Source organism: Crocuta crocuta, unplaced genomic scaffold (genome assembly GCF_008692635.1).
Source record: "Crocuta crocuta isolate KB4526 unplaced genomic scaffold, BGI_CrCroc_1.0 scaffold38, whole genome shotgun sequence".
Lineage (NCBI taxonomy): Eukaryota > Metazoa > Chordata > Mammalia > Carnivora > Hyaenidae > Crocuta > Crocuta crocuta.
Window position 1 is genome coordinate 4,757,906 of NW_027532605.1, and position 26,089 is coordinate 4,783,994.

At 36.2% G+C, this 26,089-nt stretch overlaps 1 protein-coding gene across 1 annotated transcript in view; it reads left to right on the forward strand.

Moving 5' to 3' along the window:
* Positions 1-26,089, forward strand: part of COL5A2 (collagen type V alpha 2 chain) — a 147,428-nt gene that overhangs the window by 66,589 nt on the left and 54,750 nt on the right. Inside the window, exons 2-11 of the mRNA XM_077780206.1 lie at positions 4,520-4,744; positions 7,998-8,011; positions 12,238-12,270; positions 13,523-13,555; positions 14,485-14,538; positions 19,781-19,891; positions 21,341-21,418; positions 24,010-24,054; positions 25,046-25,099; positions 25,730-25,783. Of these exons, the coding sequence (XP_077636332.1) occupies positions 4,520-4,744; positions 7,998-8,011; positions 12,238-12,270; positions 13,523-13,555; positions 14,485-14,538; positions 19,781-19,891; positions 21,341-21,418; positions 24,010-24,054; positions 25,046-25,099; positions 25,730-25,783 (701 nt within the window). The remainder of the gene's footprint in view (positions 1-4,519; positions 4,745-7,997; positions 8,012-12,237; positions 12,271-13,522; positions 13,556-14,484; positions 14,539-19,780; positions 19,892-21,340; positions 21,419-24,009; positions 24,055-25,045; positions 25,100-25,729; positions 25,784-26,089) is intronic.

The window sequence follows — 26,089 nt, forward strand, 5'->3', positions numbered from 1 at the left end:
AATAGTCTGCAGGCTTTGCTCACCCTCTGCTGATCCATCTTCCTTTCCTGACTTTTTAATCTGGACCAAAGATAAAGGGACTTTGGACCCTCAGATGGCTTGGAACAGCTATTTCTTTGAAAGTTGCCAAATGTGTTCTGTAGTAGTATCCAAAAATATTGCTATTTCCGTGATTATCTCTTGAAAATGCCTTGACTGAACCTTTGATTGATATTTGTTCCTGTCTCTTCTTGGGTTCTAACCTTGGCAAACTTGCCCTGCAGCCATGTCAGACCCCACACCATCCGCGGTAGGGTGTATGTGTTTGCTGGGCAGTCCAAGGACTCCCAGCATCTCTGAACCCACACCTTACCATCACTTCTACCTGCAGAGTGCCATGTCATGGAGAATGAAATGCTTGTTTGACCAAGAAGGGGAGTGAAGCCCCCCTTTGGACTGGGACTGCAGCTTGTATCTTGACCTTGGCTCTGAGCTCTTGAGACTTGGTGAGCAGTAACTGAATGCAAAGGGCTGGAGAATCCTGACTTTTCATAGTGTGGCAAATGAGCAAAGGGGAAGGTGCCTCTGGGGAATGCTCCATCTGTAACAGCCACCTCACACCGGTCACTCCTGGTTTCCTTCACAGCTGAGGTTCTCTCTGCTCCACAACTCAATGCTTACGAGGTGGGTGTGGGGCCGTAACTTTTGAAAATGACTTACAGAGAGGGCCAAATGTCTTTTGAGCTTGTGACCTGCCCATGCGCAGATGGCATAACTCTTCTCCTTTGAGAAGAGTTTTACCTTATCTCTGTGTGTAGAGCAGGATAGAAATATGTGTACAGGGGTATCTGCTGATACATGTGTGTCTGCATACCAACATGAGTGTGCATGTTGACATGGGCACCTCAGAACTCTACCCTGTGCCCACGATTTCCACAGCTATAAAATGTTAGAGGAACTGCTACCTACAGTCAAAGCAGTCGCCTTTCAAAAAGGTCGCAGGCATCCTCCAATGATCTAACAGAAAACACAAGATTTGAATGTGTCAAGGAAAAGCTGCTCTGACCTGAGTAGAACAGAGGGCTTTGGAACACATGCGTGTCGGCCGATTCATAAAAGTCATATTTGACTCTAAGGAGGGACCTTGGGCCCAATCAGATCTGCTTTCCCCAGGGGCATGCCTGGTCCTCAGCCTGTGCTCCCCAGACTGAAGGAAGGAGGGAAGTGAGGCTGCCAGAGGGCATCTGAATGCAAGCACGTCAGGGTCAGGAATGTATTGTCACTCATTTCTCTGTTCAGAGTCCAACAGTGGATCCCATAGAAAGGCTGCTGAGCCCCATGCTGAGTGCTCCAGAAACAAATACAAATGATGTTTCTGCCCTCCTCAAGGGCTGGCTTTCACCAGGTCGCCCTCTTCCTCACAACCCAGTGACCCTTCCAATGCTCCTGAATCTGAGAATGATTCAGTTCTTAAGGTTTCTGGAAAAGTATCCACCACAGGCCTTTATGAACCAAATCAGTCTATTTTACTGAAAGCCTTCTCCCCTTGGGAGAGTCTGGCTGATGATGTTGAAGGGAGGTCCTGCCTTCAGTTTGGGGGTGTCACATGGCCAGTGACCCACACTCTCTTCAACCACTCTGTGCTGCCAAGTGGGGAGTGTCTTTGTTCTGTGCCCGGGGCTGAGGCCGAGGGTGATGCAGGCCCAGCTGGGGAAGCAGCCTGGCCTCTCCTGGGTGATGTTGTAGTAGCATGCTTAAGTCTTTCCTCAAAATCTGCTTTCTCCATGGGGTGCCTGGGTGGCTCAGTTGGTTAGGCGTCTGACTGAAGCTCAGGTCATGATCTCATGGGTTGTGAGTTTGAGCCCTGAGTCCTGTGCTGACAGCTCAGAGCCTGGAGCCTTCTTTAGATTCTGTGTCTCCCTCTCTCTTTGCCCCTCCCCCACTCATGCTCTGTCTTTCTGTCTCAAAAATAAATAAACATTAAAAAATTTTAAAAAAATAAAAAAGAAGAACCTGCTTTCTCCTTGCCAGTGAGGTGTAGCCTGACCTCTAGAGTGGCTTCGTTTCTGCAGTGTTAACTCATCTCGGGGGTGTCAGAGAGGTGTAGGAGAGGAAGAAGCATAGATGCAAGGGCCATGGCCAAGAGGACACCCACACCCTCCAGCATGGCCTTTGACCCAGAGGTTAGGGATCATGCCTATTACTTGTGGGTCCTGTTTGTTACTGTTTGTGTATCTGAATAAAGTCTGAAATGCTGTGACCTTTTTTTTTGGCAATATAGACATGAAACTCACTAACTAAACAAAAGTAACAGGGCTTATTTGATGTACAGATTTCTTATTTTGTTTCAAAACAGTCCTGTATTACATGTTAAGTTAGAAGTTCTATTTTCTCCCTGGCTCAAAGTTCCTAAAAGTGCACAGAACCAATATTGTTTTGTTGATTAGCTATGTGTTGTATGATAAACATCTTTTGATGAAAATGAAACACATTAGAAAGAGTGTCTTAGTATCTCCTGGTAAGTTACACAGAAACCAGGTATTGGGCTTTGAAAACAACTTTCCATTTGCTGTATACCTGTGATGAAGGGCAGATGTGTGAAGCCAAGTGTTCCACAGAGCAGTGAAAAGAATGTTATCCAAGGAAAAGTTTCTAGAGTTAGGAAGATGGATATTTGGGCCAATGTCTTTATCCTACACTGAAATTTTTATCTGTAGTCTGTATTATCATTTGAGTATATTTATATGACAAATGATAAATTTTTCCATTGTAATACTTTGTATAGTGACAGGTGGTTACATTTATCATGGGGAGCATTTTATAGTATATATTATTGTCAAATCACTATGTCATACACCTGTATGTCAGCTATACTACATTAAAAATAAAGAAAAATGATAAATTATCTTGTAAACTAATTCATTTTTAAATTTTTAGTTTTTTTTTAAAGTATGTAGTTAATGCTGGTGCAATTAAGTTAGTGAACCATAATTTAGATTCACTCACTCATTCATTCATATCTATTTTTGAACAAGTATTTGTTGAATGTTGACTCCCTGCAAGGTGTGGAGTTAAGCTTTAGAGATACTATGATGTGCAAGAAAAAGTAGCCTTTATTTTCATGGAATTTACACTCTAGTGAAGGAGATAAAAAATAAGCAAGTAAAAATGGTAAATTAATACTACTTATGATAAGTTTTATGAGGGCCATGATTTTTGCCTATCTGTTCACATTTTAGAAACTCGTTAATTAGCTGGCTTATAAAACAAAATTAATGAGTAGATGGATTGACCACTAAATTCTTCAAAGAGTTTAGAGAATCATACTAGTTGGATAAAGGAGGTCTGTTTAAAATATTATTTAATGTTTATTTTTGAGAGAGAGAGACAGCATGAGTGTGGGAAGGGAGGTCTACTTTTATAGAGTAGTCAGAGAATTGTGGGGACAGGTTACAGTAAGCAAAATGTAATAGTGAGCTCTGTGTGCCTCGAGGAGGGAGGGCAGAGTTGTGCAAAGACTGGAGGGGGGAATCTCTGGGCTTTAGAATTTGAGTAGTTAGGAAGGTTCTACAGGAATTAAGACAGGATGATATGATGTGATATGACCGATACTGTGTTTTAAAATACTACAGTTTTGTTTCTTAAGTTACAATATGTATACTATATATATATATATTCTATATCTTATAATAATTATATTTATCTTATAATCATTTTATTGTTATTGTACTGTTATTGTTATGTATGTAAATATGTGTATATATTTTCCAAATCTACATTAAGGTTTTATCTAAGTGTAGAAAAGTGCTTGGCAGATATATATAATAACTTACCATATTGTTGTGATCGGGGTTCTCTTTAATTAATTTTTATGCAAAGATAATTACTGCATTGCCTTTTTGAGCTTTGCTTTTCCTTGAGTAACCACCTTTAGTTTAGCAAATACATCCCATGAAATTGGACACTGTTATTCTTTTTCTACCTTATGTTTAAAACTAATTTTTAAAAACCCATACACTCTTTTTAAAGTTTTTCTTCATGGTAAAGAATACATATCATCTTCTGTTGTTGTGGGATTTACTAATCTAAAATTATAGGGAGCTGAAAATCACAAAAAGGTTCACTAAACCCAGAAATTATATATTCTCCTTTGACCTGTTCTTTTTCTCCCTTTTTCAAATGATTTATTTTTATCTCTTCTTACTGATCTTCTATGTTTGGTTATTTATACCTTCACAAGTAAAATCTTTTGGGAAGCATTATCTGAATAATATATCTACTTAGGATCACTTTTGTTTTTTCTTCCCCCATCATGCTGGGCTAGAAGTATCATAATCATTTCATCATGAATTTCATTTTGCTTTGTACGTTAATACCAAATAAGGGAAATTCTTCTGTGTGTTGCCTCCTTGGTAGGTTACTGCCTTACCCAGAATTTTTAGAACCCACAAGATGATCCCCCTCTTAAATATTTCCCAGATTTCAAAATTTCAGAAGATTACTAACCTCCTTTATTCCCCTCTTTTTCTTCTTATTCTAGAAGGATATGGTGAAGAAATAGCCTGCACTCAGAATGGCCAGATGTACTTAAACAGGGACATTTGGAAACCTGCCCCCTGCCAAATCTGTGTCTGTGACAACGGAGCCATTCTTTGTGACAAGATACAGTGCCAGGATGTACTTGAATGTGCTGACCCTGTAACTCCCCCTGGAGAATGCTGTCCTGTCTGTCCACACACAGCTGGAGGTGGCAACACCAATTTTGGTAAGAATGCTCTTAGGCCAGCTCTGAGTTGATCCAGTGACTCATCTTTATAGTTGCAGTGGTTTTTGCTCTCAGAAGTCAGCAACCAGAGAGAATAATCAAACCACTAGTCAGTGGCGTTTGGGGTTAATGGTTTTGCTCACCCACTTTATCTAACATTAGTGAGAGGGGAAGACTAATTCCCTGTCTTCTTAAAAACCAGAGGAATTTTTGGCTGAATCTGGTGTTGTTATGTCTAATTTGAGAATTTCTTATGCCACTTAAGATGGTCATTTGTTACCCTATCCATGCCAGATGCCTACAAATATTTTGTTGGTATTCTGTGAGGTCCATTAATGTCCAAGAGGATATCTAGAAAAAATGTTTATCTTCTCTGGTGCCAAATTTGCTCTTGAGAATGGAATAATTATTTCTAATGTAATTTAATGCCAGAGTACTCTCTATTACATTGGCTTATAAATGCAGAATGCTTTTTTTTTAATTTTTTTAAAATTTATTAAAAAATGTTTTTACTTATTTCTGAGAGAGACAGCATGAACAGGGGAGGGCCAGAGAGAGAGGGAGACACAGAATCGGAAACAAGAGCTCCAGGCTCTGAGCTAGCTGTCAGCACAGAGCCCAACGTGGGGTTCGAACCCATGAACCCTGAGATCATGACCTGAGCCGAAGTCGGACACCTAGCTGACTGAGCCACCCAGGCGCCCCTAAATGCAGAATGCTTTTAATATGGTGCAGAAAGACAAGAGAATGGGATGGATTTCCTGGAGAAAAGAATGATATAAAGAATTGGTTTTTAAAACTTATTTTGGAGAAAAAAATGCCTGTGTTTAATATAGACTATGTATTTGAATATATGTGTTAAAGACACTTACATACAAGAAAATTAACTTCATATGTTGTGAATCAGATAAGATTAATATTAAACTATTAGGTTTTTTGTTTTAGCAGTCCTGAATGGTGACTTGCATGCATGCATCATTGTCAAGATAGTGTCAGGGCTTTATTCCCCTGGCCAAAAATTCCATTGCAAATTACAACAAATATAATGAAGTATTCAACCATATTTTCATGGAAAAATTAGACAGTAGTTTACCAACTCTCCTCTTGGATGTCATTCAATAGTAACAATGTGCCTTGAATAAATAACTAAACTCAAATTTTAGCAATATAATCAGGAAGGTATAATAGAAAGAATTAAAACAAGGCACCTAAGAGCTGGCTACCCAAAGCTGATGCAATGTGCAAAGAAACTCCAGGAATGAAGTAAAATTAAATCTGTGGAGATAAATCAATAGTATGTTGGACAACAGTGGCAAATTAAAAAAAAAACAAAACAAAATAGGGGCACGGGGGTGGCTCAGTGGGTTGAGTGGCCAACTCTTGATTTTGGCTTGGGTCTTGATCTCACAGTTTCATGAATTCAAGCCCCTCACTGGGCCCTGTGCTGATAGTGAGGAGCCTGCTTGGGATTCTCTCTCTCTGTCCCTCTCCCACTTTCACTGTCTCTCTCTCTCAAAATAAATGAATAAAAACTTTAAAAAACTTAAAAAACAGCAAATTATGTGACATTCTACAACTGTCTGGGTTTGAAAAGTTCAGTTTATTCCAACATGAATAATAAAAACAGAGCTAACAACAGCATTGATGCAAAAATACTCTAAGAAAAAAGGTGGGAGAGTTTGGCTAAATTTACCAAATAAAGAACACACTGGTAAATATGTTACCACAGAATGGATAAAAACTATGACCATTTCACCATAAACTAAATAAAATTTAGTGAAGTAATTAATTAAGAAAAGCCTACGTTAGAAATACAGCAAAAATTAATGACGAGCAAAGAGGCAAAACCAAAACTGTCATAGGGAAATGAAGAGGACAGAGGAAGAAGCACAGGAAGAATGAATACTGTCATTACACTGATAACAGATCTATGAAAACAGAGCTTTTGGTTTCCCCATAGTTGAGGTAAAGATATTTGGCAAAGATGAGTAAATATTCTTGATAAAGATGCTCAGTAACTTAGTACCAAATGGCATTTCATTAACATGGTAAAATATTTACATCTCAGTGTAGAAGCTTCATTATGTTTAACACTGGAATTGCTTTCTCCAAACTCAGAGATAGAGCATGGGTATCCATCATTACAACTACAGTTTAATATCTGAGCAAACAATTAGATAAGGAAAAGAAATTAGAGGTTTAGAAATGAAAAGAGGTAAATGATTAGTTGCCCAGAATATAATTGTGTGCTTATAAAGCTTAAGGGACTGAGGTAAAAAAATGCTAAAAATAAGTAAATGTGGTATAAATTTAACAAATTAATACATTTACTATATATAGTCACACCATAGAATAAATAATAGGAATAAAAAATATCTCATTTATAATAGCAACAGATAAGATAAAATGGCTAAGAATAAATATGTGATGTATAAGATCTATCTGAAGAAAACTATAAAACAGGGGTGCCTGGGTGGCTCAGTCACTTAAGTGTCCAGCTTTGGCTCAGGTCTTGATCTCATAGTTCGTGAGTTCTAGCCCTGTGTTGGGCTCTGTGCTGACAGCTCAGAGCCTGGAGTTTGCTTCTGATTCTGTGTCTCCCTCTCTCTCTGCCCCTCCCCTGCTCACACTCTGTCATTCTCTCTCTCAAAAATAAATAAACATTAAAAAATTAAAAAAAAGAAAACTATAAAACACTACAAACTCAAATGACAACTTTAAAAAATGAAATGTCCTATTATGTTTTGGGTTAGGAAGATTAATAATAGAAAAAACCAATAATAGTGGCCCCCTCTTGCATGGGGGTGAAATGTGGGAACTAGAGGAAGAGGGCAAGATGGAAGGAGATTTTTTTCACTCTATAATTGTATACCTTTAATGTATTTTGGTTTTTCAGCGATATGAATGGCTTATTCAAAAAAGCATAAAAAGTAAAAATATAGAATATTGACTGAAGATAATTCATTATAATTTTAATAGTTTTATAATTTAATGAACTTTAAATGCTATGTGAATTGTGTAAAGAATATTCAGATGATGTCAGAATTTTCCAAAGGGATGCATTATTTTTCCTGTAATGGAAATATTGATCAAAAACAATTTTTGAGTTCTGCTTACTGGTAATTGGGAAACCTGTTTAGGTTAAATTCTGACTTCCCAAAAAACCTAGTTCTGAAAATAAATATTTAGGAGGTTCTCATTAACTTTCTGCATAAAATAACATTTAACATATTTATTCTTTTCTTTTTTATAGGTAGAGGAAAAAAGGTAAGTTTTACTTTGCATGGTTTCATTTTCATAAATTTCTTTTTCATTTTAAGAACTGTCCACACAAGACTGTGCTTTGTGTATTTTAAAGTCTTTTGTAAAGTATATACCATATAAATAAAAATATGTAAGCACTGTTCAGCTCCTTTGCTTATGGATTACAACTGCCTCTATTTTATTCACTTTGTTAATTTTTGTTTATAGATATTTCCTCTAGAAAGTTGTAAATCTCTTAGGGATTGAGACTGTGCCACATGAACCTTTGAATTACTTACATTTATCACTGTACTTAGTATATACCTTGTACAAATTAGAAGTGCAGTAACTGCTTAATGGAAGGAAGGAAAGATGGAAGTGTGGGAGGAAGGTACGAGGGAAGGGTAAGTGAGTGGTGATGGCTGTCCTTCAGTGGGGTTGTGGTCCCTCTTGGTTACAAAGATACACTTAAAAGAATTAATTGAACGCTTTACCAAACACACATCACCTTCTCTTCTCTCCCCTTCCTCCATTTCAAGGAGCCTAAAATCTAATCCCAGAGACAAGCTTTTATACTCAAGAGGACACTATATGATATACTCATGAGCCTAGATGCAGCTGGCCAGTTTAGCCACTTGTCATCTGGATATGGGTAACCCCCCTGAGTGAAGAGAGTTACATTCCCTTGGAATTGTTCTCAGTTTTCTAGTTAATTTTAAAACTGTGGCATTTGCTTCAGTCTTATCCAGATGGGATGGATGTAGGGATCAGGAATGGAAATGGGCAGTCATCCCAAATTTCATGGCAGATACTAGGCAGATTACCAGCGACTCCAAATTGTCTTTATTTTTGCATACAGCAAAACTTCAGTGAAGTGATAATCAGATAAAGCAATGCTATACCTTCAATGTAAATGAAAGTGATGCTATCAAGGGGAGGTCCTGGCTGGTTTTATACTTTTGGGTTAAAAAGGCAATACCAAAAATTGTCTTATTTGGGAAAAATATCAATGAATCTATTTAGATTTGAATATATGTCAAAGGAATAGGTCTACAAACACCAGCTCACATTTATTTACATCTGAAACTAAATCTGAAATTTTCCAAAGGCAGTATGGGACAGCTGGGAGAAGGACACCCTCGAACCAGCTGCCAATTTAACCACATTCTAGTTACGTGCCGCTATCTTCATGACTCTGTCATTTATTATCATGTGCCATCAGATCTATCAGTGCAGAGTAATGTTATAAAAATGTATTTTGTGCTTGGCTTATATTAATATTGATGTTACTTATAATCTATTCTCTCATGCATGTTAACCCCCAAATAATTACTGAGCCTTTGTTATATCCCTGTATGAGTCAAATGGTACAGATGATGCAATGGTGGGCAAAACACTATGACTGTCTCCATGGTAACAGCATCCTATAAAAGTGGTAAGGCATGTCCATGTGGCATTAAGTGATGAGTAACAGACAAGAAGTAAAATTAAACTGTAATTCGCATCTGAATCAGAGTATTTGAACTTTATGTTTCCCAGTGAGTATGAAAATCAAATTTAGCAAAAATTTAGACAAATCTTCATTGCATATAAATTAACTTATTCAAAGCCCATATTATTATTTACTTATTTTTCAAAGCCCATATTAACAAAAAGCCACAAATATATTTGTGGCTTATTTCTGAAATAAGAATTATCATAGAATCATTAGAAAAATTTATTATGGAACCTGATAATGGAACAATGAATCCCATATCAAATATTGTGGAGGAATAAAAAGTTCATAGTAAGACATGAAAGAATTTACAATTTAGTTGAGAAAGATATCAGCAAGTGCCATTCTCCTCAACACAAAGTAAGAGCAAAGGCTGCATTTTCATTGCTAGTCTCTTAAAACGGAGATTACACAACCATTCTTAGTGGACTATTTCATTTTTCTCTCTTTGGTTGAAATAATTTCTCCGCACTTTTTACTTGGTGTTACTAAATTTGTTCCAGAAAAGAAGACTTTTTTTTCAGCATAATTCTCATAAACTCTTTTAGGTGTTGGGCACAGATTTACCTACCTTTCCTATATAATTCAAATTCTTTCAGCATCTCAAAGAAAGATCTTACAGCTCTTACAAGATTAACTTTCATTACTTTCAGATTATGTTAAAAATGGAAAGACCATTTTCTCCAAGCTAGAAGTTAGGAGACTGGGAAATGCAGAAATTAGCCTGCTCTATTTTACTGACCATATGTGTTCATCCTTCCTTCTCTAGTCTTTTTGTAGGTTGTCTTTTAGTCTCTCTTTTGAAAATTTTTTTATTGTTTTATTTATTTCTGAGAGAGAGACAGAGACAGTGTGAGCAGGGGAGAGTCAGAGAGAGAGGCAGATAAAGCATCTGAAACAGGCTCCAGGCTCTGAGCTGGCAATCAACACAGAGCCCAGCACGGGTCTCAAACCCATGAAGATTGTGACCTGAGCTGAAGTCAGACGCTTAACTGACTGAGCCACCCAGGTACCCCAGTCTTTTAGTCTCTTGTGTTCTACCTTGAACTTACTCATATAGAGCTCCCTCCTGCCCCTGTAGAGAAATATCCCAGCGCTAAATTCTCAATTTATTCCTGACTTCCTAAACTTGGCATTATAATTAGCATGTGTGATCAGGGTATTATTCTGCTATTGAATCCATTATTTAGACTATGAAGACTGTAAAATAATTTTTAAATATCACTTTAGAAAACTTTGTCAGATGTGAAATAGTACTGGAAGGGTATAATTAAATTGTACCTATCAGGGGTACACTTCCGAGGCCTGGATCAAAAACCCCCCAAAAATATGTATGATCTTTAATCTATGACTTCAACTTCCAGAAATACATCATAAGGTATTAGTTTGGGATACTATACAAATATTTATAAACAAGGATATTTATTGTAACATTATTTTTAATTGTAAAAAAGAAAGTATAATCTAAGAGTAAAATACTGAGGCATTGATTAGGTAAACCAATTTCAGGTACATGATGGAAAACTAAGAATACTAGAATGTTAAAAGTGGTTATCTCCTGGGTGTTGGATATGATATTTAGATTCTTTTATTTTCAGAATTCCCTGCTAACCTATATACTTTTTATAATCAGATAAAAGAACAATATATGTAAAAAGAAAAATTAAATAAAATAGAACTCATTATTCTCACGTTTTCTACATTTTGGATGTAATCCTTAATGTGGTCATACTTTGCAATTAACCAGTAAAAAGCATTACTTCATACTATATTAATGGAAATTAGTATGTTCAAGAATTTACTGAGGTTTTCTGTGAGTCAAACTGAGGATGTCAAGTAGACTTGATTATAGCCTTGAGGAGACCAAAATCTGTTGGAAGACAAATTCTAAAATAAACTACATGTAGATATATGGTAAAACAGAGGTATATAAAGGTACAATTCATCCAATATTTTTTTTACCTATGTACTTGAAATCATGTTCTGAGAATAAAATTTTTGAGAGACTGAAGTTCTAAGAATCCCATCTACATCTGTTATGTTTGCTACGTCTATTATAAAAGGCAATTAGATTGCCCAATGTTATTTCCTTTAAGTTATTATTGTTTTTTATGTTATTTTTATTTTCCTATTCAGTTAATATTTTTTCTTGATTTTCTTCAGATATTGAGAATTACGTAACCAATACAATTATGTCTTTTCTTTCTTCTTTCTTCTTTTTCTTTTTTTGAAGATGAGCAAACTTACCTCTTGTTATATTTCAGATTCTTCCATGAGTTTTAAAAACGGTGGCAAGAGTTTTAGGAATGGCATCTGATGAGTTACTAAAATCTAGGTGACATGTAATATGAGTGCTAAAATTCAACCATATCCAAGTATTCAAGTATTGTATTTCTTTTTTTTTTTTTTTTGAGTTTTCAGGCTTTGGGTAGTTTTTCCTATTGCTTTGACTTTACATCTTTTTAATCACAAGCATTTCTTGGTCTAGTCAGTTTGTGAGAATTATTCAGTATAAAGGCTGAAGTGAAATAACTTTATGAATTTCAAACACTGGATTGATATTTTTGTGTCTTTCAGAGAAGTAATTTTTTTCATCAATAATGTCTGACTACTGTAAATACTGTTTCTTTTCTCATTTTTGTTTTTTGCATTTCTTACATAGAAATTCTGTGCTTACATGGAATATTCTAGAATGATATGACTATGCATACTAAACTATTATATTTTGATAACTGAACATTTTTTTGCTTCACAGGGACAAAAAGGAGAACCAGGATTAGTGCCTGTTGTAAGTATCTGTATATGTTGTTTCCATGTATCTTTAATAAACTTAGCTATGGTATTGTATATTTTTGCTTATATATATTCTCTCATAAAAGGAGTATTTGTTATGTGCTTACCAAGCTATAGTATAAGACCATCAAACCAAAAGAATTTCATTCTTTAATATAATATTTAATGTTTATGTATTACAATATTCCTGACTTTTATTGTCCCATGACTGAAAGTGGAAATCAGTGTTTTATAAAGTTAAGCATATTAAATATGGATGTAAAGCGGTAGTTAAGATGTGTATATATACATTTACATGTTTATTTATTTCTTATGAGAGAGAAAGAGAGAGAACACTAGCAGGGCAGGAAAAGAGAGAGATAGAGAATCGCAAGCAGGCTCTGTGCTGTCAGTACCCGGCTCCAGAATCACGAACTGAGAGATCATGACCTGAGCCAGAACCAAGAGTGGTCACTTAACCGACTGAGCCACTCAGGTGCCTTTATTTTTTAAATAGTCATGTAATCCAAATGGAAAGGCATAATTTAATGTTCCAAACTTCTGGAAATATATCTTGTGATATTCCTGATTGAAATTTCATATTGTATAAGAGTTCTTAAGACTTATTTAGACTTGTACATGATCAAAAAGCATATTGTTAAGTAGGATGAAGATTCTTCAACCATCAGTCTCATAGATCTCAGAGTTGTCACTCTATCAGAACAAAAGTAGATGCATGTTGATTTATTTGGCAGTGCTTGAATTGTTGCTTTGCCTTGAAATTGGCTTGTTTTTAACAAAGATTACCTAAAAAGTAAATCATTCATGTTGCTGTCTTTCACTTAAAAACACCATGTGTACTTACTATGTCTTACATGCTATCTTAAGTGCTTTACGAATATTTATTTGTCTTCACAACAACTTTGTGAGGGAGGTAATTTCATAATCGTCATCATCTTACAGAGGAGGGACATTAAGCATAAAGTAATACGTAATTTGTCCAAAGTCAGACAACTGGTAAGGGATAGAGTTAGGATTTGAACCCAGGCCTCTTGGCTCCAATCCTTAGCAGTCCTGCCTCTCTGTATTAGAGTTTAAATTAGATAATGTCTTAAGGCATAAGCAAAGAGGACATGGGCATAAACTGGCAATATCCATTTGTTCTAAAATAATTCACTGGAGCTTTTGTTGTTATTCTTGTTTGACTCTTGATTTTTCTAAAACTTTATTAAGACTTCATCTTAGAGATTATCTTGTTTATCATTTAGGTAACAGGCATACGTGGTCGTCCAGGACCAGCAGTAAGTAGTTTCCTCCAATATTCATGGTACTTTTAAATTCTCATAGTTACTGAAATCTTTATGAATATTATCTCCATCAAAAGACAATAGAATGCAAAACCATGATGCTTCGTTTCTTGAAACATTTTGTTCTGAAACATCTTCAAGTGTAAGCATTCCTTTGCAGCAATGAATGATGTATAAAAGATCATTTCATTCTGAAATTGATGAACCCTATTTCTCCTCCATGTTAGTGTTATAATGGTTATGTGAAAGCCAAAATGATCATTGTTACACTGTTAATTTTAGATTAGCTTTACTCATTGAAATTAGGACACACTTGCCCATTGTTTGACAATCATTAAAGATAGACTACTTTCATCTGTTTAATGAAACAAAGTGTTAATTTCATCTGTTAATGAAATTAAATAATATGTCCATAGTATAGTATGAAAGACTACTGATTTCAGGTTTGGATTAGCAGTAGCATTCTAGGTAACTAGACAGAAAACACACACATCTGTTCCCTCAGATCACTAATAATTTGGGGTTTGCATATCTATGTAGTTCTAAAAGTCCAAACTGTAAGTGTTTATGGCCCTAATGTAGTGGCAAAGGCTTGCTTAGGACAAGACAGCAAAAATGATCCTCATAAATTTTATAATTATCATTCATGTAATATATTCAGCTCACTGAGCTCCATGATGCTACAGTGTAACACTTAATTCTTTACACGCCTTTAAGCTTTATTGCTAATATATAAATAGCCTTTCTGTGTACACAGAGCTTTTATATTGCACACAGCTTTATTTTCTAGTCTTCACCTGAATTGAATTAAAAAAGAAGTGAGATTTCTGTTTTTTTTATTTTCTTAGATCAAGCAAACATTTAAAATAAAAACATCTGTAGTATACGTGTTTTGCAGGCTTAATCATCATTTTCTGTTTCAGGGACCTCCAGGATCACAAGGACCAAGAGGAGAGAGAGGCCCAAAAGGAAAACCTGTAAGTACACAGCTGAGTTCCCTTTTCTGTGAAGTGTACCATGTACTGGGTAGGCCCATCTATACCACGTTCCCTGGATGCAGCAAGGCGTAAGTGGCACTGTTTCTCTCCCACCTCTATTAAATGTGACAGAATTCAGGTCATGAAGTGATTATGTGTCTCTTCTGATTCAGAGGAAAGTATCACATGGTAATAATTACCTATTATCTTTTTAGGTAACACAAATGACACTTCTTTGTCCCTCATGAGGTCAAACTGAAATAAAGTAGAAAACCTAAGGAGGAATAATGAATGCCTCATGTTATTTTCAGAAGTTATAAATCATGAGTGAACAATGCCAGGAATGTACTTTTGAGATAAAACACCAAAGTTCTGTGATCTGTGGTTGCTGCAGGGATAACCAAACTGGATAAAGGGAAAAAAACTATTAGAGGACTAAATTTTCTTTCAAGTGGTTGTACAATGAATTTATTTCCGAAATAACACTCTATCCTTTTTCACTGTGCAGCTGGTGCAGAGCTATCAAAGGAGTCATTTTAAAAATCAACAAATCCATTACCAGAACAAAGGGAACACCTTTAAATTTAAATGATCAACTTGATGCCCTGGAGATAAAGCATGAAGATATTATGTAATACATGCCAGATGTTTTTTCTTATTAGCAAGTCCTAGGATAACAATTCTTTTTCTTTTTATATCTCACCCTCAGAAACGAATGTCTTTTCATGTATTAAATAACTCGGTTCATTTTTGTATTGCTATCATTATCTTATGTTTTAATCAGTAAAAACGTATGCTGTTTAATTTTTTGTCTAATATCTACTAAATTTAACTCTAGATTTTTAGCCTTCCAAATATGTATTTACCATATTTAGATGGGAGAAATAGATGAGAAAGAGAGCCACAGACAACCTTGAATATATACATAAAGAAAAATGTATTTTAGATCATGTTGCTTGGAATTCCTGCCACTGGTTTCATCTTTATAAGGTTTTATGCTTCCACACATTTGACCAAGTATTGCGTGATGACAATACTATTAACAAAATTGGGACTGGAGTCATGGATGGTATTGGCAGGCAAGCAGGTAAATAGCAGTACCCCAGGGAAAGGGGGCCCAGTCGTATATGTGTGCAGTAATGCTATGTTCGGATTACCTTGTGCTGTTATTCAATCTTCACTGCTGTTCTACTGAGCTGCCTCACCAGTACTGGTGGCCTTAACACTGTTAGTAGCTCTCCAGATGCCTGCGCAGGGTCTAGAATGACAGAAACAGGTAGAAGATAATTTCAATTAGGGGGAGAGTGGTGGCCAGCAGTAAATATTGTACATCAATGTACTTGTGCCCCAGATAGTTCATAACACTGAGCCCTAAGTCTAGGTGGACATTACTATGGAAATAGTGATTGCGTTTTCAGAATTCCTTGTTAGGATTCAATGAGTCTGCTCTCACCTCATCTTCTTTTCTTGACTTAGTGTGTGATATGCTACCCTTCCATCTTGGTTAGCCCAAGACAATCAATGGGGATTAAGGGTGTGTGTGTGTGTGTGTGTGTGTGTGTGTTTAAAAGAGTGAGGAGTAGTTATTTATTAGGAATTAAGCAAAACAATCCTGGAAGTTGCCCAAACAGGAATTCTGTTCCTCTCTTAATCCTAGCAAACTGTTGAACAACTTGCTAGGATGATAGTGTTTAACAACTGAGTCATTAAAAAAAGACGTGCCTATACTTTTGCTGATTTCCTTGGTGTAAATACTTCCACCATGGCCAATTGCAAGATGCTGGCATGATGTTACAAGGTAGAGTATTTTGCCTCACATCCCAAGACTTGCAGGAGCTGCTTAACTAGACTAAAGCTATGGCTCACGCAACGTGGGGTGGTACTGCAATCAGAAATACCATTTTCTCCCTCTGCCTCCATTACCATCAGACACTACAGAAATCTCACAACACAATGCATGGTTTCTCAACCTCAACTCTATTGGTATTTGGGGCCACATAATAGCTATGCATTGTAGGATGGCTGGCAGCATTCCTGACTTCTACCCACTAGAGGCCAAGTAGCAAACCTGTGCATACAGTTGCAACAACAAATGTCTCTTGATGTTACCAAATGTCTCCAGGGGAGGGGAGCAAAAGTGCTCAGGATTGATAACTACTCAATAGAAATAGTAGTAGAAACTACTCTTAGGAAGCCTTCGTGACTAGCCAGTGACCCCCAGAACTGTCTCTTATCGTACATCCTTAGTTTTAACTAAGTAATCCTGATAACTTCATAGTGACAAACTAGCCATCTGTCAGGAGATCGACAATGGTGTGCTGAGTTCTAACTGCATGTGACACTTAACCTCTGTACATCTGTTTCCTCATCTGTAAAATGGGAAATATGCCATATCTTACCAACTCTAACATTTCATAATTTGTGCATGCGTGTGTGTGTGTGTGTGTGTGTGTGTGTGTAGTGAGTAAAGTTCTTGATGACTGGGGTAATTATTAGTCCTTTCTATTTGTGAATGTTTAAAGATCGCCACCTAGTGGCAATCTATAGGTACTTTTTATTGTAAATGGCTGCCTGAGATTAGTTTTAGAGTATCTTGAGGGATGGGAGGGAACTACAATAAATAGAATATTTATCTTAATATAAACTTTATGTAATTCAGCTCACTTGGAAATATGAAAGTATATATTTTAATGTGTTCCCAAATTATATTTTTTGTTTTCAATGTTTATCAGTAAAAGTGCTCATGTATTATATTTTTTCTTTCTCTTATAATTATGTTCACGTAGTTTTGGATAATTAAAAAAATTATTAACTTAAATATCAATTAGTAGAAGAGTAAATCATGTAGGCTACTTAGAGTAGATGTTTGGAAACAGAGAATGCATCATGAAGTCAATAGAAAAGTGGGCTGTCTTCAGAATAGACTTTGAAGCATGATTATGAATTGCAGAGGGATGGAGAAAGGGATTTTTGAGGATTAATATTATCTAAACCTCTCTCTATTCTCAAAAATGCTAAATGCAGTTTTTGGTTTTGTCTTTAGAAATCTTGGGAAGGGGCACCTGGGTGGCTCAGTTGGTTAAGTGTCCGACTTCAGCTCAGGTCATGATCTCATGGTTCGGGGGTTCGAGCCCCGCCTTGGGCTCTGTGCTGACAGCCAGCTCAGAACCTGGAGCCTCCTTCAGACTCCGTATCTCCCTTTCTCTCTGACCCTCCCCTGCTCATGCTGTCTCTCTCTCTCTCTCTCTCTCTCTCAGAAATAAATAAAACATATTAAAAAAAAGAAATCTTCTTGGGATGAGAGATGTTTTAGCTCATTTTTTTTGTATATTAACAATACCTGGTTATCAATTAGCAATTTCAAAGTTCAATAACACTAAAAGTTTTCCACACAAGGCTCTGCATAGATCAGACTACTGCTTTGTGCCACCATTGACAATATGAATTTCCAGCTCATGTTGCTTTCATATATATGATCAGGAATTCTAGAGAGCAATTTACATCAGCCTCCTATGTATAATTAAAAGAGTTCAGTGATTCTACAGTAGTTTAAGAATCAGAAGCCATTTGACTTGATAAAGGACGAGAATAATTTCCTGAGAAATCAGTTTTGAAAGTGTGAGTTGTTCAGACTATCTACTTTTATTTGAATAGATAAATTTGCTTGTCTTTTACTCTTCCACAGATTCATATCTTTATGAATCTATATAAATGTTTGAATATATTAATTAAATTATTCCATCCTCCCCAAAGCCATCATATGCAAATTGCCCCCTTTCCCACCTCAGCTCATTTTATATTTCCTCCTTCTGCCATATCAGCTCATATTTGACTTACTTATTGTAAGCCAGGAGTTGTTCTCATGTTTAGAGAAGAGAAGCTTCTTTTATTAAACTCCAACTCACTTATATTTTTCTTGATATCTGCTTCTAACTATAAAAATCATATTGACTTTTGAGTTCTTTGGTCCTTTATTTCTTTTTGAAGCCTGTTAAGACTCTTCAGGGTTAAAAAGACAGAAAATACTTCACAAGACTTGTGGGAATGATGAGGTTGGAGGAGAGAACATTTCCAGAACTGAGGACGTGGCTGTTCACCAAGCTGCCTTCAGAATGTGGGTTGGGAGGAGGGTGGAATTTGGCAGCTAGAAATCATTGCTCACTTCTCTGAGAACTAGACTTGGCTGGGTCACTGTGCCTTTTCCTCTGTTTCTCATTGGTCTAGTTCACTTTTAGGGATGGTAAGGAAAATAAAGCATGCCAGACATTAAGTACTAGAATAAAGAGGGTTGAAATGTGAAAATGTAATAAGCATATATTGAGTGTCTATTATGTGCCAAGAACTATGCAAAACATTAAAATATTAGAAAGAATAAAAAACCCACAAATAAAAGTCAAGGGCNTAAACATTTTTATATATTTCTTTTTTGGGGGGTAGGAGGAGGTTAAGCAAGCACATATATAGTTGTGCTCATGGTTACATAATCTAAGACAGACATGTGAATTTAGACATTATTGATTAAATACCATAAAACCAACCAAATAAGGAAGCTTATTCTAGAATACTGGTGAACTCAATACAATTTTATAATGATTCCAAGAAGGCTCATTACTGGGGGTTTAACACATCAAGAGTAAAATAATTACCCAGAATATACCCTGCCCCTCTGCAGAGGCTGTGATCCATGCTGAAGTCAGCAGTATCAACAGAGCTCATGAAATTACTGTAGTTGGCTGGATTGCAATCTATTTTTTTTTAGATTTTATTTTTCTTAGAGAAGTTTGAGGTTCACATCAAACAAAGAAGGCACAGTGCGTTCTCATATAAGCTCTGTCCCCGTACATGCATAGCCTTCCCCATTAACAACATCCCCGAGCAGAGTCCATAGTCTACATTAGAGTTCCTCTTCCTGGTGTACACTGAATGGGTTTGGACAAGTGTACACTGACACATATTCATCATCACAGTACCACACACAGTGTTTTCACTGCCCTAAAGTTCTTCTGCGGTCTGCGTTTTTATCTCCCCATTCCTGCCCCAACCCCGGGAAACCACCGATCTTTTTACTGTCTCCATAATTTTGTCTTTTCCAGGAATGTCATAGAATTGGAATCACACAGTATGGCTATTCATTTTAAAAACAATGAACACTTCCCCTCCATCAAGAAGTCTCTGCTTTTAGGTTTCTAGTTAAGTACATATTTGGCAATCGGTTCTAATTAGCACGGGCTTGTTTTTCCAGGGTCCTCGTGGTCCTCAGGGAATTGATGGAGAACCGGGTGTTCCTGGTCAACCTGGTGCCCCAGGGCCTCCTGGACATCCTTCCCACCCAGGACCTGACGGCATGAGCAGGGTGAGCTCTGTGCATTACTAAGTGTTATACTTAGATTATACATTAGGTTTTTAAAAATTTTTATTATTGAAGTATGGTTGACATACAATGTTATATTAGTTTCAGGTACATGTTCATTTAACATTCTATATGTTACTCAATGCTCATCATGATCGGTATAGTTACCATCTATCACTATACGGTATTATTACAATATTAGTGACTGTATCCACTATGCTGTACTTTTCATTTCTGTGACTTATTTATTTATTTATTTAATAACTAAAAGTTTGTACTTCTTAATCCCTTTTTTCCTATTTCCTACTTTGCCCATCCCCACCCAAGTTTTTGATTTACTATTAAGAGTTTAAGTTGTCTTAGTTCACGTGTTGGCCCTTGACTGTAACAGCAGCTACTGCTGTTCTTTAGGCTCAGAATGGTCGCAAAATATGTGGCATATCCTCCACAGGAAAGGAGGATGACAGATCCATTATGATGTATGTGGAAGGGGCCACCAAGTTGACACTAAAAATGCTATCTGATTGCTTCTCAAATTTTAGTTTCCTGCCAGAAATAAAATAAAGCAAAATATCTTTCTATACCTGCTTCTTTGAATTCTTAGTGACAGACATAGGTGATTTATGAGTAGATGCATAGCAAAATAAGGTCGCATATGAAGTCCTGAAATATGATTTTTGTTTTATAACAACTTATACATTTGTTTCTCAACTGATTGTAGACAGAATTGCCATTCTTAGTGGCAATTATAAAATACTGCCATTCTTAGTGGCAATAATAAAAATATTTTTATTTTTTAATAATATGCCTATTTCCCTCCCTAAAATCTGGAAATTACTAGAACTCCTAGAATATATATGGACAATTTTAGCCAGTTGGGTTACCAGAGTTGTGATGTGAAAGAAAATAGGTAAAACTGTTGCTACATCTTGGAATAATCAAAGATTCATTAGAAGGATTACAAAATCTTTATCAACTCATATAAATACAATTTAAAGTTTACTGGTCATGAACAAAGAAACAAGAATGCCATCTAAGTAAAATAGTCTCAAATAGAAACTGGAATCTTTAGGGAAAATGTTTTAAAAGCATCTTTTAGAATCTCTTCAGGTTGTTGGCATGGGAGAAAAATCACATAAAGTAATTCAAAGCTGAAATCGATTAGACTGGCAGAATAATACATGCTTTTACCAAGTAGGAGACATTTGGCCTATTGCAGTCATTATTCTGAAGCAACATGGTTATAAAATACTCTAAGGAAGATTGTTCAATCAAAAACATACAATGAAAGAGAACTTTGAATCTTTTTCTGTGCTTTAAAGTCAAAAATATCAAATGATTCTCAACAGAGCCGTTCTGTAAGAATCCCAGCGAATGTGTATTTCTCAATTTAAAAGTTTGTTGATATATGTCGTTTACTTTGGAAATAACATTAAGACATTGCATTTATAGCCATTTTCAGCTCAGATGGCTGGATTGGATGAAAAATCTGGACTTGGGAGTCAAGTAGGACTGATGCCTGGCTCTGTGGTAAGTGAAAATTTTACTGATAATCTAAGGTCTTGTGAAAAATAACATTATATAAAGTAAGGATTGAATTAGTTAAGAAGTAATATATGTCTTATTTTTTTAAAAAAGTTTATTTATTTTGAGAAAGAGAGAGGGAGGGTCTAAGGGCAGAGAGAGAGGTAGAGAGAGAAAATCCAAGAAGGCTCTATGCTGTCTGCCCAGAAGCCAACTGTGGGGCTTGATCTCGTGAACGTGAGATCATGACGTTAGCTGAAATCAAGTGGAATGCTTAATTAACTAAGCCACCCAGGCACCCCAAGAAGTAATATGTGTCTTCTTAAACAAATCCATCCATCCATTAATTCATTAATTTATTTATCGAATCCTGCCATGTACCAATTTAAAAAGCCTAGTGGGTTTCCATTCATAACTGTGCAAAGTATTTGTTGACTTTAATAAAGGGCTGCCTATATGTTTTATTTAATATTTGAAGAAAATAAAGAATTTTAAAACATATAACCTGTTACAACAAAAAACTGTACTTTTAATGGTGTTGTTAGGAACAGTGATTTGGCAAAATTTTGACATTGGGAACCTTGCCATTTTAATTTTCATTATTTCCTACCTAATATCATTTGGGTGCCTGTGCCAACAACTTTGAAGTTTCCTGACTCAACTTGCTAACCGGTCCCATCCTCTTTTGAATTTCTTCAACTGCCTAAAAGAGTCCCATTTTCTCTGGCAAGTACTTTAACCTGGGTATTTGGAGAATACAAGCCCACTGAATGAATTATTACTTATCAAACCAACAATTCCACGCTCTTTTGCTCATAACGTAATTCAAAAGCACCCCATATTGGGGCGCCTGGGTGGCTTAGTCGGTTAAGCGTCCGACTTTCGCTTAGGTCATGATCTCGCGGTTTGTGGGTTCGAGCCCCGCGTCGGGCTCTGTGCTGACTGCCAGCTCAGAGCCTGGAGCCTGTTTCAGTCTGTGACTCCCTCTCTCTCTGACCCTCCCCTGCTCACGCTGTCTCTTTCTCTTCTCTCCTAGAAATAAATAAAACATTAAAAAAATTTTTTTTTCAAAAGCACCCCATATTAATGGAATTTCAGGCAATAGTAAGTGTAGATTTAGACCGCACCCCTTTTACCCATTCTTAAGGCCAGCATTATGAGTGACTTAAATATTATTTGCATACTTTTTATTTTTATTATTTTTTAATGTTTTATTTATTTCTGAGAGAGAGACAGCGTGAACAGGAGAGGGTCAGAGAGAGAGGGAGATACAGAATCGGAAACAGGCTCCAGGCTCTGAGCTGGCTGTCAACACAGAGCCGGATGTGGGGCTCAAACCCACGAACCGTGAGATCATGACCTGAGCTGAAGTCCAATGCTTAACCGACTGAGCCATCCAGGTGCCCCTATCTGTATAAGTCACTAAAGTCACTAAAGTCACTAGTGGTATGGGTTCATTCAGTGATTATGTTGAGATATTTTTCTGAAATATAGGAGTTTTCACCCATTTGAAGTTCAAGTTGCATATATGTTTACTTTTATTTATTTTTAAATATTTATTTATTTATTTTGAGAGAGAACATGAGCAGGGGAGGGCAGAGTAAGAAGGAGAATCTTTTTTTTTTAATTTTTTAAATGTTTTATTTTTGAGAAAGAGAGAGAATGAGAGGGCAGGGGGTAGGCAGAAAGAGAAGAGGACTGAGGATCTGAATCTGGCTCCACGCAGAGAGTCCAATGTTGGGTTTGAACTCATCAACCACTAGAACTCTACATGAGCCAAAGTCAACTTAACTGACTGAAGCACCCAGGCGTCACTATGTCTATTTTTTAATGGGGCTTCTGTTTTCTTACCAGCTAAAAATCTGATCCGTTCAAAATAGAACTAAATTTTTGCCATAAGAACACACTTGATTTTGATTTGATCTCACTTTTTCTGACACTAAATTAGGCAAAATTAGGTAGATATATTTTTAATAAAATGTTTTAAATTGCATTTTTGTTTTCTTCCCTTTGTCATGCCTTCATGTAATCATTTCATGTTTAATAGGGGAAAGCCTGTGTGGATCCTTTAAATGTATTTTATGAAAGACAGAAAGAATCCAGAAATCTCTGTGCCATAGATAATTATAAATTAACACTTAATATAATATAGTGAATACTGTTGATGTCTTCATAAGTCTTTAATTCGATGTGGTCATTTAAATTATAAGAGTTATCTGCCGTGAAGCTGAAGAACTTAATAGACAGTTTGAAAATTACTTTATGCTGCCAAGATTTTTCTTTTGTTGGGCGTTCTGGTTTAACAGAACCACCCTTATGAATGCAAATGCTCTTGTCTCAAAGACTTTGGGTGTGTACACGCATAATCTTTTTCCCTTTATGAGGCTGAAAGTATGTATAAAATCATCCCACATGTTGTCCAGACTTTAATCTTCTTCAATTTAGCTGCATTCCAGATGAGTACAAATGGAGAATGTCATCATCTTCTACTGTCAGAGCTTCACTTCTCCAGATTCTAAGGCTGATTCAACATTTTTGAAATGTTTGGCCTAATTGTCATGAACACTATGCAACTTTTCTTCTCATTTGTTTTTAAGGGTCCTGTTGGCCCAAGGGGACCTCAAGGCTTACAAGGGCAGCAAGTAAGTCTTTTTATGATTAAACTACATACTATAGAAAAAAAGAAACAAATACAAATAAAGTCTTTGTGACATGAGTACTTTTGGTCAGCCTTTAAATTTCATATTGTAATGCTCATCTGCTCAGGCTGTATTTAATTAACTTTTACTCAGAAATACATGCAGTATGTTTTTCAAGTTTCTTCATGGGGCTAAAGTTCCATCATCTGGATCCTTTATGTGACTGGCCTCCAATGCAAAGAATTTTTATATCTTCACTTCTGAAATAACATCATTATCTCATGTCATAATGAAAATTCTCATAACTAGTTATGTGCTCACTCTGAGGCTGTGAAATCAAACCATAGAAGCTACCACCATGTTTTGTTAGAATTTATCGTCCAGGTAATCAATCCATGGAATCGTTAAGAAGAATATAATACTATACTCTGTTTCTATAGCATATCAAATACCAATAAAATAGTAATGCAGTGCTCTTTAATTTTTATGGTGATTTGGCCAGCAATAGGAAATAAGTTTTCAAAAGAAAGGTTAAAAAAAAAAAGAATTCTTTGCTCTGTCAAATATACCATATTGTCGTTATCATATGTGTGAAGTTTTACCTCAAGCTATTTTATATTACTGCCATTGGTGAATTGAAAATGTAGTTGTTGGTGATGATGAAGAAGATGACAGTCATAATCATAATGATAACTACCATCGATGGAACTCTCTATGCCAGCATTATTCTAGGTTCTTAACATGCATTTGTTATTAAGAGAGCTCTAACAGCCTAATGAAATAGGTGTCCTGATTATTCTCATTTCACAGATTAGGAAATTGAGGTATAGAGAGATTAAGCGACTCACTCAAAGTTGGAAAATGGTGGAGCCAACAATTTAAAGAATTGCAGTATCCTGCAGGGGTATATGATTTAGTATTCTGTTTTTCTTCAGTTTGTATATATAATTTACATATAATTATATTTATTTATGGAATTTGTTCTCAATTTTAGGGTGGTGTTGGCCCTACAGGACCTCCTGGTGAACCTGGTGAACCTGGACCAATGGTAAATGTCAAGTAAGCATGTAGACCCAGTTAAATATGAATCCAGCATTATAATAATATTGTGAATTATTTATTTTACCAGTTCTTTCCTAATGTAGCAAGAAATTACAATACAGTTCAGGAGACCTGTATTATGGAGAGTACTTAAGCTATATGTTTCTTGTACCAGAGTATTTAAATTTTTTTAGCATTTACTCATTTTTGAGAGACAGAGAGAGTATGAGCATGAGCAGGGGAGGGACAGAGAGAGACACACACACACAGAATCTGAAGCAGGCTCCAGGCTCTGAGCTGTCAGCACAGAGCCTGATGTGGGGCTTGAACTCACAGGTGGCAAGATCACGACCTGAGCTGAAGTGGTTGCTTGGTGAGCCACCCAGGTGCCTCGGTAGCAGAGTATTTAAGTTCAGAAGCCTTGAATATGATTAGCAAACCATGCTGAGATATTTGCATTTGTGAAATCCTTTCCTTTGAGTACATAATCGAGGCATACAACATAAAATTCAGAATACTAATAAAGCTATTTTCTGTGATATTTTTCATTTGTCCCAACAATATTTTATTTTAGATTATATTATTGGTAGGTATAGGTAAATATGGGTAAATATTCTTTTTTTCCTTTTGTTATTAGGGTCCAATAGGTGCACGTGGACCAGAGGGCCCTCCTGGAAAACCTGGTGAAGATGTAAGCTGCCTTCTTTCATTTTGCTTTGAAACTTTGAAGAGGTTAAGAAGGAGCTATGGTGTTAATTTGAATATTATTCATCAATTCCCACTTTATTTTCCCCACTTTTAGCTTCCATTATATGCACAGAAAACTAGAAAACTGAGAGTGTGGTTTAACACAATTTAAAAGTATTCTTAATTTTGATGGTTTTATATCATTAGGTTTGCTCTTTTTCCTTGTATTCCCCAGGTTTCTTTTCCATTATAATTTCTCCGTTAAGATAATAGAAGGGCTGTCATGATAGCCACAACTTTTGCTGGTGGA